The sequence below is a fragment of the Phyllobates terribilis genome, unplaced genomic scaffold, assembly GCF_046119375.1.
Source record: "Phyllobates terribilis strain yellow unplaced genomic scaffold, ASM4611937v1 Scaffold_12__6_contigs__length_324123572, whole genome shotgun sequence".
NCBI lineage: Eukaryota > Metazoa > Chordata > Amphibia > Anura > Dendrobatidae > Phyllobates > Phyllobates terribilis.
This window is the reverse complement of record NW_027362772.1, coordinates 146,963,225-146,979,588: the sequence shown is the minus strand read 5'-3', so window position 1 is coordinate 146,979,588 and position 16,364 is coordinate 146,963,225. Positions and strand designations below refer to the sequence as shown.

General features: G+C 44.0%; 1 protein-coding gene across 2 annotated transcripts; it reads left to right on the top strand.

The window, feature by feature from the left end:
* Positions 1-15,938, top strand: KMT5C (lysine methyltransferase 5C). 2 transcript variants are annotated; one of them, XM_073656338.1, is made up of 9 exons: positions 1-117; positions 3,609-3,752; positions 5,753-5,912; positions 6,070-6,179; positions 6,878-7,041; positions 8,081-8,100; positions 8,628-8,764; positions 11,279-11,442; positions 13,953-15,938. In XM_073656338.1, exons 2-9 carry the CDS (start codon positions 3,643-3,645, stop codon positions 15,506-15,508), a joined length of 2,421 nt encoding a protein of 806 aa, XP_073512439.1. In that variant the 5' UTR covers positions 1-117; positions 3,609-3,642; the 3' UTR covers positions 15,509-15,938. The 2 variants fall into 2 exon arrangements, with proteins under 2 accessions (XP_073512439.1, XP_073512440.1); XM_073656339.1 differs by lacking the exon at positions 1-117 and adding an exon at positions 1,175-1,322.
* The last annotated feature ends 426 nt before the right edge of the window (positions 15,939-16,364 follow it).

Below are 16,364 nucleotides of genomic sequence, written 5' to 3'. Positions count from 1 at the left end.
TATACAAGGTAGGCAGGGCTTATAGTAAGAAAAGAGAAAAGGCGGAGGCTATACAGAAGGGCGGAAGCGGGAGAGGGAATTACGGTGGGAACACGCTGAAGCGGACACACGGGCTCGGTAAGGCGGTGTAATGGTGCGGGAGGCCGAGCTGTACGCTGCCGAGCGGCGGGATGCTCTGTGCACGCCGCTGGGTCAGGGCAGGATAAAAGCCCGCCTTGCAAAGGATTCTGGGAGCGGAAACATGAGCTGCCGGGCACGGCCGCGACGGGGGTTTCCTGCTTGCAGGGATCTGCCAGTGCGTGGGAAGCGGCTGGTCCCGGGCCGCGCTGCACATGGTGGCCCGGCCTGCTGGGACTTGTAGTTCCGCAACAGCCATCAGCGGGGCTCACTGAGTACAGTGCACTCTATTGCTCCCTGCTGCCTCATGAATCCTGCCCCCTTTATCATTGTTAGCACACATGGCCCCAGATCTGTGAGACATCTCGTCATGTAGCTGCTTAAAAGGGTTGTATAATTATCACCTTCTGCAGTATGGGTGATTATTACTGACCGGTGGGGTCTGAACGCCGCTCCATTCATTCTCTATGGGGCTGCTGGATAAAGCAGAGAGTGCGCAGCAGCCCCATACTATAAAGCTGCAGTCTGATCGTCACCCAGCAGATGGACCCCCCCACCGATCAACTAGGACCCCCCCCCCACCGATCGATCAACTAGGACCCCCCCCCCACCGACCGATCAACTAGGACCCCCCCCCCACCGATCGATCAACTAGGACCCCCCCCCACCGATCGATCAACTAGGACCCCCCCCACCGATCGATCAACTAGGACCCCCCCCCACCGACCGATCAACTAGGACCCCCCCCACCGACCGATCAACTAGGACCCCCCCCCCCCCCACCGACCGATCAACTAGGACCCCCCCCCCACCGATCGATCAACTAGGACCCCCCCCCACCGACCGATCAACTAGGACCCCCCCCCACCGATCGATCAACTAGGACCCCCCCCCACCGATCGATCAACTAGGACCCCCCCCCACCGATCGATCAACTAGGACCCCCCCCCCACCGATCGATCAACTAGGACCCCCCCCACCGATCGATCAACTAGGACCCCCCCCCCACCGATCGATCAACTAGGACCCCCCCCACCGATCGATCAACTAGGACCCCCCCCACCGATCGATCAACTAGGTCATTTATCCCTATTTCACAGGACAACCCCTTTAAGGCTGTGAGCACATGGCAACAGCAATTCTCAAGACAAGTCGTGTCCAAAGCCGCCTGCGCGGCTTGTCTGTGGCGTGCATTGAAGTCTATGGTGAGAGGCTGGTGCATCCAGCAGAAGAAAACTAAACACATTGGTGACTTCGATTGCAGCGGTGTAGTGTGACTCCACAATCTCAGCGTTGTACGACATGTTTCTGGGCCTAAAAGATCCTGTCTCTAGATTTGGGGCTGCTTCAAAACCTAGTGGCAGATTTCTTTTAAGGCTGGGACTATAATGCAACATTGGGGGCTGCGAGGTGCTGCTGTGTCCCATAAAAATATTTTTGGGGGCCACTTTGCAATCTGCAAGTCACTGGAAATCCTAGCAAGCTGGATATACAGTGACATTGGCATACAATTTCATTATGGGTGTGACGTTAGATGCCCCAGTGTAGCCAATCTGACGTTGCCCTGCTCTTCTGTACTTTATGTATGGAGAGCTGGGGGGCCAAACCATGCCACCCATGGGCACAGAATAAATATATATTTTATTACTTTATTTTTTTTTAAGCCCCTTTTCAGAAAAAAAATCTGCAACAGGTGCACATTCCCTGAGGATATGTCCACATGGGATGGTAAAATGCTTTGCAAGTCCACAGTCACAATGATGTGTGCAGCAGATGTGAGTTACATTGACAGGGTAAATCCAGCAACAACATTGACCTGCTGTAGACTTTAAAGGGATCTGTCCAGTGAAGCATGGGGCGCATAGTCTGGGTCCCACGTTGTGCAGAGAAACCCTATAGGAGGAGGGGGTGGGTGGGGAAAGGCCAACATTAATATGTTGGAGCTTGGGTGTCTTATATACGTTCTAGGGTTTGTATTTTCAGTCCTGCAAAAAATAGGTCTCCGATCAATGTTATTCAATTGGGAAGTGCAGATGAGCAATCTTCATTTATTTTCCTGACAGATCTGCACTAGTTTCTTCCTTAGATCAGATGAGAATCGCCCATTCACGTTTATGGGTGTGTTTAAAAAAATAAATAAATAAATACATTTTTTTTTTATAAAAAAATCATCTGATTTTACAGATACATTGCAATTCTTTACCAGAGGAAACTGTAAATGATCAATAGCTGCTATAAAGAGGGCACACAGACTATAAGTGAGAACTTGTTCCACTTTTCTGGGTGAAACTTGTGTGCACCTACCCTTATTAGAGTGGAAATTGGAAGTGGTTTTGATCAGATGCCCCCCATAGTGTAGGCTCTGTCCATTGATACTGGCCCTTTAATTATAGCGGTATTTATTGAGAGGCGCCCAGACTTCAAATCTGATGTCTGCTGCTCTAATCTGACTGAAGCGGTAATTATATCTCCTGGATCCTGGCAGGACTTGGCACCGCTCTACCGCTCTAGGGGGGAGATTAAAGGTCCTCGAGAGATTTCTGCTTCTCTGAGAACTGAGAGGAGAAAAGGTGGAAATAGTAGTTTGTTGTGGCAAATGTAGCTGCTGCTGGGCAAGAATTAAAGCTTTGTGCAATGGATATGGCTAACTTTCTCCTGCACTGTGTATCAGCTCCGGCAAGTACTGGTGGGCGGCTCGTCAGCTTTTTATTTTTTTTTCTTCTGTTGAAGTGTTAATGATCAGGTGTGTCTACATGGATGCATGTGAGAATTGGGATGGATAATTATTTTTATTTTTGCAGCAGACACACATGGATCCTAGGGGAAGGGAGAATAAAGAATTCCTTTGGGGAACGCTTTCCTTCCCTGTACTGGGGCCAATCCTAGTGTAACACCGGCTCGCTCTGCTTATGGTGCGACCTGATTTGTGTGCAGAATTGTATCTAGACCTTGATAAAACATTGTCATCGTGCAGCGTTACACCACCAATTTACAGGCCGATCTGTAAGAGATCGCACGATGCCATCCATTGTTCTCCGCAGCACGTGTCCTGTTTACACAAGAAAGTGTGCTGCCGAGAACATCCATCTTTTGTGATAATTTCACCCAGCAAACCATTGGAAAGCCTGTCTCTTTTGTGACCGCTCATCCACGCTTGCGTATTGTACAGGGATTACTCTCTGCAGCAGATGTAATCGGGTTTATTTAACCCATTGTGGAGCCGTTTTAATGAGCCGCAGTAAGTGCTCGTTGTAATGAAAACCCCAGAGTTTAACGCTATCACTTTTTGTTTCTTTAACACGTAGCTGTAAAGCCATGTACTGCGTGGATAAGCCTTAGGCCTTAGTAGAAACCACACACTTAGGGCAGTGTCTTAGTGGAATAGGAATATTCTAAGATTTACTTTCTTTTTCAATGTTTGTTTAGAAGTTTGAAGAATGCTGCTTTTGTATTTCTGCCTGATAATGACTTGTTTCTTTCATTTCTCATAGATTTTTACAGCATGATCCAAAGCTCAATAATATCATGGGTTCTAACAGATTGACTGCAAGGGAGCTGTGTGAGAATGACGACTTGGCCACCAGCTTGGTGCTTGATCCATACTTAGGCTTCAGAACGCACAAGATGAACATAAGGTGGGTTACCCGCTCTGCAGGGCTTTATTTTTACCCATGCCTGTGCTCGCAGATATACTGTGCCTTTGCTTAAAGCGGTTATCCAGGACTGCGGGTTATCTGCTCTGATTGATGGGTCATGACTGCCAGCTGTCAATCAGAATGACGTCTGCAGTCATGCTCTGAAGAAAAGCTGCTCTGCTGGCAGGAGCGGTCGGTGACCTCTGAGTCAGTGCCAAGTAGGACAGGCACATAGGTTAGTTTTTAGGCCCATAGTGCGTGTGTATATCTAGATTTCTCTCTCTTGTCCTGGGCAACCCCTTTAACCTTTTAGTGCCCGGACCAATTTATTTATTTATTTTTTAAATCTGACCAGTGTCACTTTATGTAGTAATAACCCTTTAATGCATTGACATATCCCATTGATTTTGAGCTTTTTTTTTTTTTTTTTTGTGACCCATGATACTTTATAATAATGGGAAGTTTAGGTTGATATGTTTTGCATTTATTTATAAAAATATCAGAAATTTGACAAATGCTTTAAAAAATTGCAATTTTCAAACTTTGAATGACTATCCCTTTAATCCAATAGTCATACCACATACATTTATAAAAAAAAATCTTTTTTCCTTCATGTCTGCTTTACATCAGCACCATTTGAAAAGCGTTATTTATTTTGTTAGCATTTTAGAAGGTTTAAAAATGTGGCAGTAATTTTTAATTTTTTTTTTTTTCAAGAAAATTTACCAAACTTATTTTTATAGGGACCTGTTCAGTCTTGAATTGACTTTTGGGGTCCTATATATTGGAAACCACACAAGTCACACCATTTTAAAAACTGCACCCCTCAATGTATTTAAAATTGCTTACCCTTCAGGTTATTTTCAGGAAGTAATGGAAAGTGGCATGACAAGAATGAAAGTTTATTTTTTACCACCTAAATTTTGATCACTTCTGAACAGGCCGCTATAGCTGACTGACTCTAAGGCCGTTACTTGTCATGGCAAACATCAGGACCACATAATCAAGAGCTCAGGGTGCTGATGAGGTTAAAGAGGAAGCCCCCACACTCTGTTAACTGTTTAGATTCTGTACTCGCTATTGACAGCAGAATCTAAGGGGTTAAACATCCGTGGTCGGTGCCAACACTGATCGTGGCTGATGCAGCAAGTTGTCAGCCATAGTGTCCAGGTGACAGCTACAGGATTGTCACTTGTAGGGCAACGCTAGTCTCTTGTATCACAGGTCGGTAAAAAGAGGTCTATTGGTCACTAAGGGGTTAAATGCTACACTATATGGTTTGAATAATTAAAAAAATAATAATAATAATTACTTAATCTTTTTATACAAGTCATTTGGACCCGTAAGAGAAATTTTTTGACTAAAGGGGAACTTTTTTTTTTTTTTATAACAAACTCTACCTTAACAGATTCCTATGTGAGCTGGACCAGGTTCACACAAACATATTAAAAATAAATCCCAAAAAATCAAATCAGCATTTCACCTAGAAAAAACATACTTTTTATTTGTTTGCAGCAGTGACTTATAATTTGAGACAATTTACAGTTTTCTACTATGTAAAAAAAAATTGCAATGTATCCGTAGAATGAACACGTACAGTATGCTATATGGGATCTTTTTTTCTTGCCCCCTTATGGACGTGAATGGGCGAGTCTTACCCAACACATGAGAGAAACTAGTGGATGCTGAAATTATTCCCCCCCCCCCCCTCTCTCCATTCTCATAAACTCATCTGAACAGACTAATTGAGTAACATTGGTCCTAGTGCTGTCATGTTTTTTCTCCTTCTTCATGCAACTACCCTGAAGCAAACTATCAGCAGAGATTTGTGCAGCAGCCGCCGGTGTATTTAGCTCACAGGCCGTTGTCTAGCAGGAGTACAATTATAGCCACCTTCCCTAAGAGCAGGGCCAGGATATATAAGGGTTAGCAGCCACTGACTATAAACATGAGGTTACTTACAGCATGACATACTTCAGTGGTTTCCCTCTGTTTTGCAGTCCTTTGCCTTCTATAAGGCGACAGCATCACTTGCGGGGGGCGCTGCATACATTCCTGAAGAACAGAGACCTGCAGGCCGCTTTCCAATCGCTTGTAACCGGGGCTAACCATTACCTCAAGTACCAGAGTCCGCAGCAGGAAGCCATGCTGAAGACACACGTAAGTGCTGTGCCCATAGTCTGAAGCCTCATAAGGTTGCCCTGTAGTTTGCCTGTAGGATCCATTTTCTACCGTCAGACCTCTATGGAGCATTAGTGCACTTAGTTTGGTGCAGGGTAAACCTGTATTTATTACCATTTTTGGATGTTTCTTCTAGATATTCCAATATTTGCAAATGTTCCTACCGGAGAGTGGCTTCATGATCCTGCCTTGCAATCGGTACTCCTTGGAAAGAAATGGAGCAAAAGTTGTTGCAACAAGAGCTTGGTATGTAATTTCTTAATTTAATATTCACATTTGTCAAGAGATGGGTTTGCAGTACATAAAAATCTTTGTATGGTCACCTTCAACCCTCCTAGCAAACGGATATAACAGTGACTGAATGACCAAACGCCATTTATTCTTTCCCACCGTTGGATGTAGTAGTGACATATGTTGGGAGCGGGCTCAGGAGCTGAAACTGTTCCATACTTGGCAAGTGCAAGCTGTGTAGTAGTCAGCCCCTGTGCTGCCAGCAGCAACCAGAGCTAGCTCAATATTGAAATTCAACTTTTCCATGACACAATATTTCCAGTGTCCATTGTGTCACAGCCCACGCTCCTTCCTGCATCGTGAGCCAACGGGTTGTCTTCTGTGACCCATACATTATATGCTAGAATTGCCATCTTTTGTTTTGTACACTCCCCACCCCGTCCCAAAAAAATAAAAAAAAATACTAGCTTAAAATGGTGTGAAACTCCAGATCAGTGCACAAGAAAAGAGGCCTACACTTGGCTTCATTAACTGAAAAATAACCTTTACAAAGTTTGGTTCTTGGAAGAAGGGAATTGAAAAAAATAGGAGAACTAAAAACAAAATCTTGCCAGTCAGGAACGGGGCCAATATCTCTTGGATCGGTAGTGTAATGCACTGATAATGGGCTAACACACTTTTTTTTTTTTTTTTTTTTTTTTCCCCTCTTCCAGGGAAAAGAATGAGACGGTTGCTTTGCTTCTAGGCTGCATCGCTGAGCTTACTAAAGCTGATGAGAGCCTTCTTCGCTTTGGTGAAAATGACTTTAGTGTTATGTACTCTACCAGAAAGAGATGTGCTCAGCTCTGGCTCGGTCCTGCAGCATTTATTAATCATGGTATGTGCTCATATTTTACTTTATTTCTGGAGACATGTATAACTTATGAAGTCACTGCAAGCTGTATGCCGAACTACATCAGTCTGTAGTAAGCTCCTATACGCTCGTGTATATTAATGGAGTCCTATAAGTGATGGCAAATGGATCCATCTTTACTACGGGTAATTTCAGAGCTGAAAGCTGTAGCCTATATGAAGTCATTTGCTATCACTGTTATGGGGTCACAGACGCTACCTTTGGGGTGGGGAATCCCTTGCTAGACCTCCACTGAACGCAGAAAGAACCCTGCTTTCTCCAGATGTCATGGCCTCCTATTCATTGGACTGGAAGAAGAAATCAGATGTCAAAGATGAATAAGAGAATGGGGGGAGCACAACTGCATATTTGGTTCACATCACTAGAGTATGCCACCTGTTCAGAATATGCCATAAACGGCTAGAAGGTGTTGGTAGACTCTTCCTTTATCAATTCTGGCTTCCACATCGGCCATGAAGCTCAATAGAGAGCACGATTCCCCGGCCAATAGTGTCTATTCCATAGAAATAACAGACATCCAGAATGTACATCAATGAACATAAGATTAACTAATTTAAAGGCGTTGTTCACATTTATTGCCTTAGAATAGGTTATCAATGACTCACCTGTGAGGGTACGACACCTGGTCAGCTATTCCTGATGCTGGCGGTGGCTAGATGTGCAAAGTTGAGGAGCTGCACAGCTCCTTTATTTGTATAGTGGCCGCGGATGGGTACTGCACATCCCCCCCCCCCCCCCCCCCCCCCATAGTCAAATCAATCCGGGTTGGATATGCAGTACCCAGCCATGGCCACTACTTCGTTGACGGCGCTGTGCTCTACAGTTCCACCCACCACTGCACTAAGAACGGCTAATCGGCGGTGGTGCCGGGTGTCGCTCCTCCACCAATCAGACATTGATGACCTATCCTAAGGATAAACCATTGTTACACTCCTGTACAAAACTTTTTTTTTTTCCTCTTGTAAATCTTATCCTTATTCTTTCTTTCTTACATGTGCACAAGACTGCCGACCTAACTGCAAGGTATGTGTGCTGGCATCTACATTGCTATATTGTGGTTATCATTTTTTAGCTCTTCCTATTGAGTAACCTAAAGCCAAAGTAAAATGTTAGAAGTGGCTTTAAAGCTGATCTGTCACCAGATTTTACAATACAAACTTAATACATTATAAATTAGATCTTAGACCTGTTGAGACGGGTGTACTCCCTCTGGTAATCATGTCAGAATTACTGTATATTCCTCAAATTGAAATAATCTTAGCTGCACTCATAAAATGCTCATTTTAGTATTCAGCATGGAAACTTTCACAAGGGATTTCTGCCATTGGTTGTTATATTGATGTGAAAAGTATCAGGTCAAGGAGATCTGTCTAATATGCACAGTTTATAATGTGAGATCTAGGGAGATCCTCTACATCTGATGGGGGATATAAACTGGTCGTGAACAGAGCTTTAAAAGGCTATGGACCAATATTCAGCTGCAAGGAATAGATGAAGAAAACGTTGTAATATCTCTAATTTTTATTATAACCTCTGTAATATGCCCACAGTTTGTTCCAACGGAAGGAAACGCTGCTTGTGTAAAAGTTCTCAGGGACATCAAACCAGGAGAAGAAATCACGTGCTTCTATGGAGACAGCTTTTTTGGGGAACAAAATGAGATGTGTGAGTGCTGCACTTGTGAGAGGTGAGTTTTTATTTTTCATTTTTTGACAGATGAAAAGGGACATGGGGATTGGGTTTATTTTAAAAGGGTTATTCCGATCTTGCACCTTTATGCTAAATCTGCCGAACTTGCCATAAAGTGGACCCTCGCCTTTGAACAACAGGGGGACCCTTTGCCTGACCTTCGGCTACTGGCCACTATATTCTGGAGGAAAATCATTGGTGCTCGTTTTTATGGAAGTTAGTCAAGCAAATGTGACTCCCACCAAACATGAACCAAATAATTATGTGTGTTCTACAGTAATGTGGAAAGAGAGGAGGGGACAAAAAAACACTACTTATTTATACCAGCACTTCAGAGGAGACCACATCTACCACAACATTCTACTTTAAGTATTCTTTTTGGACAGATTGCCAGGTCATTCCCTTCACTGAATAATATCCACCATGTCCATTGGTGATGAAAAGCTTTGAGGCGATTATCTTGTTTTCTATTTTCATAATATTGTTACTTTCTTCCACTCATTCATCTAAAGTGGGAGTTTTTGTAGATTTCCAGTGATGTGGAATAATTGACTTAACAGCTGTTGGAAACTGCCTGAGGACCTCTTTCTTTTCCTTGCTTCTTGAGTTTGAATCTGGAGTAATGGGGAGGTCTGTTTGTGGGGAGGGTGTGACTCTGCTACCAGAGAGACTATTGTATGATGAGAATATTGAATTCCACAAACCAATGGGCATTCCACCACATATGTAACATTGACCTGTCTGCACAAGTCCGACAGAGGAGAAGATCCTATGTAGCATAGTGGAACAATGGTACCATCTAGATCAGGGATCGCAAACACGCGGGCCGTATGCGGCCCCTCTGGCTGCTTCATGCGACCCCCAGGCACCATTGACCCCGATCGCGGCCCAGTCCAGCAGCTGACATCTGCTCACCACAGTGACGTCATAGGCCGCTGCACTAGGACGCAGTCACTGCCCTGTGCTGATGTCAGCTGCTGGCCTCTGATAGGCCTGCAGCTGGCATTGGTATTGCTGTGCAGAGAGCCGATCCCTGCGCGGCAATACCCTGAACTAAAGCGCAGCTGCCAGCAGCTCCTGGGCCAAGCCGGGATCGCCAAGGGGTCTATGGTGCCTGCAGGCTGCATGTGCAGAAAGGACGCTGAGTGAACGGAGGACAGGTGAGGAGAATTCCCCCCCCCCCCCCCGTTATGTGCACTATGGGGATGTTCCTACAAGATGGGGACCAGTTCAAAAGGTGTATATGGGTGGGGAAAAAAAAAATCACTAAAAATGTCACTTTGTCATGCAAAGAATGCGGCCCCATATATATATACCCAACCGAGTTTGAGACCACTGATCTAGAAAGTCTTAGTTTTTCTCCTGAGTGCGGCAAGTAATAACTTGTGGGAGAGTGTGAATGCTTTTTGCCAATCCTCCTCTGAAATTTGGCTACCCAGTTTCTTCTCCCAAGCCCTGGTAGAAGGTAGAGCTGGAAATATTCCAGCCTGGACAAAAGCCAACATGTTCTATAAAAGAAGGAAAAGGGTCTGATCCCATGAGAACAAGTCTCAATCTAACCCCAGTGGATCTGTCCCAGATTAGAAATGAGTCTGCACCTAAAGTGGGGGGGGGGGGGACCTGGTTTGTCAAACAAGAGCATTAATGGACCCAACTTCCGTGATGATTAAGACTTGCTTCCATGTTTGCAAAAAGTTTGACTTGATTATTTGTTTCCTTTGTACATGTGTTTTGTCGATCCAAGGAGAGAGGGGTCCCCTTCCAGTTTCACCCATTGCTTATGTTCCACAGATCTGAACCAGTCCATTGATCTAAAAATAAATGTATACCATCGGTGTGTGTGATTCTTATGAGATTGGGCAGACAAGTAGTGTCTTTATTCTTGGGACAACGCAATATTATAAAACGTATCCCAGGTCTCGACGTTCCTCATTCAAACTTGCTAATGGCCTTGTTGAGGTGGGAGAAAAAGGTCTGCAGAACGGAGACAGGACCTGGAATATATAAAGAAGTTTTAGCAAAATGTCCATTTTGATCACATTAATACGACCAAACCAGGACAAGGGTTTCATGTTAAAATTCATTAATTTTGAAGAGTTTGTTCAAGGATGGAGATATAATTTTAACAATACAGATCATCTAAGTTCCCCAAAACTTGTTTACTTAATTGTTTGTCTGCCACTTATAAGCAAAGTTAGAAATTAGTTATGTTCATGGCTTCTGTTTTAGAGTAGTTGACTGTAAAAAAAAAAAAAAAATTTTTCATGGCCGAATTTTTCAAATTTCTTTTATTAAAGAGGGAAATTAGATCATTGGGTTTGAAACATAGAGGGACATATCACCTGCGGACCCATTTATATGTACGGAACAACTTTTAGCAGCTTATGCAATATAATGGCCAGGTGTGAACTTGCACGTGTGCTGTAGCGATCACTGGTGGTCTGCTTGCAAACACTTTATATACGTAAGATTTTCTGCAATATTTTTCGTTTTTCCTTCAATTTCTCTTTAGGAAAGGAGATGGAGCTTTCAGGTTTCAAAATCAACAGCCTTCTGAATCTACCTCACCAGAAAAATACCAGCTCAGAGAGACGGATGGACGTCTGCGAAGGCTGGTACGTCAGAGTGACAAACAAAAGCCGAATGCTTCTCCTAAGAAGAAAAAGCGGATTTCGGGTAAGGATTTTTTTTTTTTTTTCTTGTACAGTAATATAGTAAACTTTGCTATTACAGCTTTGTTCACATGACCGTTTTATTTTGTTTGGCAAATCCCATATCCTTTATATCCTTTAACTTTTTCATGCTGCTGCCAATTTCCGTTTTGTCGTCCCCCAGTCCCCCCCCCCCCAAAAAAAAAAGTTGTCGCTATTTTCCGAGACCCATAACTTTTTCAGTTTTTGAGTTATGGAGCAATGTGAGGGCTTATTTTTTGTTCTGTGTACATTTTTACTGATACTATTTCGGGGTAGACACAGTGTTCACCTCTTTTTGCAATGTTCTGGCAACAAAAAAAAAAATTATTTATTTATTTTCCACGTTATGCAATTTACTGATCCGATTATTAATTTTTTTTTTTTTATATTTGGACCAGACTTAACACAACCATTTCATATTACTGCATTGTTATTTTTGTGGGGTTTTTTTCTTTTTAATGGGGCAAAAGGTGGTTATTTATTTTTTAACTGTATTTGTTAGTCTCCTTACGTGCCTTGAAGCTGTTATCAGCCAATCACTTGTACTGTACACAGCACAGCTATGTATAGCGAAATTCTCAGTCTCCTATGAATACCAGCTACAGGCTGGCTTCCTCAAGAGAATTGTCATGACAAGAGCGGAGATTTCCAGCAGACTCCCAGCTGTCATGAGAACCCATCAATGCACTGCGATCATGTCACGGAGGTGATAATGGGCACATAGAATACAGATTTGACAGCGGCATTCAACAGGTTAAAAGCCCCAGGCAAAGCTCTACTGTATCCACGGCTGTTACAGATGATCGCTGAATAAATCGGCCATCATCTGACTGGAAAGATGCAGGCTCTGCTTGTGAGATCACATCAAAGTCAGGGACCCAAGATATGATGTAACTGTGTTATATGTCAGGTCTGCTGTGACTAAGGCCGGACAACCCCTTTAACCTCTTCCTATGTGGCTACTGACTTGTGAATCCTCACACTGCTCGCTGCCAGGATTCTCCTGTACCAATGCCAGGAGCGGCAGCTGCGTGACCCAAATATGCGATTGGCATACATGAAGCACGGGATAACTAGACGTGCTCTAACTCTCTCAATATACTGTATTTTTAGACTAGAAGACGCACCTAGGTTTTAGAGGAGGAAAATGGGGCAAAAAAATGTGGTCACGATGCCCTGTTATGGGGGAGGGTGTCTGCTGCTGACACTGGTATTGGGGTAATGTTCCCCAATTCTGGTATATGTGGCCTCCATCCCATCCTGGTATGCATGACACCCTTTGACTTCCCCCATCCTGGTATGCATGGCACCCTCTGATTTCCCCCATCACGCTGCCCAAAAAAAAAATAAAAATAAACAATCATACTCCCCTCCTCTCTCCTCCAGCGCTGTCCCGCTCTGCTACCACCACTAACTATGAGCCGTGCATGGCAGGGCGGGTATGGCATCCCTGCCATGCGCCCTCACAAAGTGAAGTGCTGTGCCGGAATAGTCACTGCTCCCCCACATTCAGTCTTTTCAATAGCCGGCCCACTGTACCGCAGCGCTGCTCCTGCTGCCGTTTTGCGGTCATGTGCCCGCTATTAAAGACCATGAATATTCACTACAACCCACTCCCATGGGTTGTAGGGAATATTCAGGAGCTTTAATAGCAGTTACACTGACTGCAGAGCGGCAGCAGGAGCTGCGCTGCGGTACAGTGTGCCAGCTATTAAGGAAAATGAATATTTGTTGCTTTCCACGCCCACGGGCGTGGGGAGCAGGGAATATTCATTTTCTTTAGTAGCAGGCACAACATGGGTTGCAGCTGGCGGCTGCTGCCTCCTGTGCCCCGCTGCTGCTCCCCCACACCTACCACCATGCACGGCCATACAATAACGTAGTATTCGGACTATAAGACCCCCCCCCCCCCACTTTCCTCCAAAATTTGAGGAAAAAAGTGCTTCTTATAGTCCGAAAAATACGGTATGTGAATCTAGGGAGTCCAAACACGTCTAGATGGAATGTGGCTGCATGCAAATGGCATACTTGTGAGCACTTGACTGCCTGCTCCTGACATTGAAGAATTTACACTTTGGCTCTCATTGGGATGAAGTTTACAACAAGGAGCTGACTTTGGGGTCCGTTCAGGTCAAGCTTAACTTCTATACTGGTTTGTTGCTGCTCAGTATAAGAGCTCAGGAACGCATCACAGCTATTCACCACTGTTTTTGCTCTGAGTTTATCTAAATTTGATCCGATCTTTAATCTGTTTTTCTCTGGCAGGAACAAAAATCTCAGTCAACAACCAAAAGTGCTGTCCGTGTTCTCCCCCAAAACTTAAACTTGCATTGCTGATTTTGATCTGACATGTCCGATTTTGCACTTACATGTGAACAAGTCCATAAACTGTCACAGGCATGAGTCCGATCTGTGAAAAACTGACGGGTGGATGAACTCTTAGTGTCACATTTCTAAGCTCATTTTTAAATATTTAACTTTTTTATTTTTCAGGGTCCAAGAGATCAAACGGCCTCAAAAATAGCCTGAAATTTGGCAAAAATATCACTTTTTCCTCACATCTCAGGTCTCCTTTTTCATCTCCATATTCCTGCTCGAGTTGTAGTAAATTAAAACTTCATAAAACAATGAAGTTGGTGAAGTCTTCGTTGCCCCCTGGGACCATTCTAAAGGAAGTGCGTATTGTCGTGCATAACTTTAGAAATTGTCGTCGAGGTTTTCCCGTTTCCCGGACACCAAGTCACAACTGGTGTTGTAAACTTGGGAAGGAAGTTGTGGTAAGACTCCGAAGGCAAAGTATCAATCCGGGCCAACTGAGACTAGGTTTTGGCTTTGACACAGCCCAGCACCCAGAACCTCCATCACGTGGATCATCTCAGCCACCTAGAGCGGCGGCTTTGGTTGAAAATGCCAAAAATCCCTGTTTAATAAACCTTCCTTCTTGTAATGAAGAAAGTTCACACGAGAAACTTCTAGTGGAACAGCGTGAGAGTATCTCGGACTGCAGTGCTCCACAATTGAGCGGTCAGATCACCAATTCTGTGGACACTGAAATGGTGGAAACCCTTGAACCTAGTCCCATAGTGGAGTCTGATTGGCAAAACCTTGATGTTGATCTCTCTATGGATCATCCACAACCAAATGCTCCGGTGTCCCCTGTAGACTCTAGTAGATCACATTCAGCAATACTGTTACAAATTCAGGAGGCTGAGGACCAATCGCCAGCTGCTTCTGTACCTGAAAACACAGCGAGTGTTGATGACGCCAACACCTTCATCATCCAGTCTGACCCTTTTTCACCCAAAAAGCTTGGACTGACTCGTTATCTCACTGTAAATCTAAGCAAATCTAGAGTTGAGTTACCCATCAACACAAGCGCTCAAAGTCCACACCAGGCCATGGGTCCTGGACAAGCACACGATGAGCCAAAAACTAAGGCGTCTACATTGGTTACTGCTGCACACGATGAGCTAAAGACTAAGGCGTCCATGTTGGTTACTGCTGCACAAGATGCTCCCATCGAGCAAGCTAGTAAAAGTGGCACATCAAAACCCCATACTAGCTCATATTCAAGTAAGGAGCGCCCAAGAAAACCAAGATCAGTGCCGTTCAAGGGTATGAAAGCATTGGTACAAAAGGAAAGTCCTCCCAAACCATCAGAGGGTCACTTTAATGGTCACGTAAGATCCATCGGAGGAGGAGCTGCAAGTGCTCAAGCTCAAAAATGTCATTCTGCGCCACCCAAGCCGTTCACTGAAATGCATTTGGATCCCAAGTTGTCTTTAAAGCCATATGTGGAACTGGGGTTTAATAATGATCTCAAAAAGAGGCATTCTGTTACAGGAGCACACGAGTGCCTGGTACCCATGCGAGAGGGGGCGGTGAATACCCTATACACCTCACAGGAATCCGAATTTTTGACTGCAGAGGGCAAGAAGAGAAAAGTGGCTTTTAATCCCTTCACACCCTCCAAGAGACTCCGGCTTGTGGTCACCAATGGATCTATCGATCTGGATGTTGCGTCCACATCTAGTGACGAATCCAACTGAGCGTGCTCCCATCTACATCATTCCCTTGTTATGTTAATGATTCCAAAGCATAGTGTAGAGGGTGGAATAGAAGTTTTAGGGTACCACGGGCTCCTCTTCCTTTTTTTTTTTTTTTTCTAGTAGTTACTATTTAGGATTATTTACACACCAGTTTGCCTTAGTCTCCAAAGCAGGTGGGAAGCTACAATTATGTGAGATCTGGCTTTACCCCACTTCTAAGATAGGGTTTTTATGATAACAGAAAGTGTCTCCTTCCAGTTACTTTTAACTAGTAATGCATTATGCACCCCCCCCCCCCATCAGTTACTGTATTTGTTTTACCTTGTGTTATTAATATTTAAGGTGCTATGTCATTATCGCAAAAGTATTTTTTTTTCTTCTTGAATTTAAATTTTTTTTTTTTTATACCACTAAAAGATTTTGTAAGTCATTACTGAGCCATTTCTGTACTGTATAAAGCATCATTGAGCAGAATACACAGAACGCCGATGCAGCTTATTGGCCGGTGCATCGTATAGCCTCAACAAGGAGAGACAAAGGTTTATCGCTACTACGAGGGTACGTCCATATGGGACAGTTCTCTGCAGCGAATAGTGCGAACTTGCCACAGATGTCAAAATTTGGGTAAAAACGTGCAGCAAAAACTTACCTATTGTGGATTTTAGATCTGCAAAACTACTCAATTTATGCTGGTGATTTTTCTTTTGGAGTATAAAAGTGAGATTTAGTAAAAAATTAATCCACGTTCTATTATTCGGTTGATAGAAAGTGCACTGGACATATGCTTCATGTGCGGTATAAAGCTGCAACATCATCGCTTCGTCTGAACGTAGCCTAAAGCTGTTGCTCTCATGCT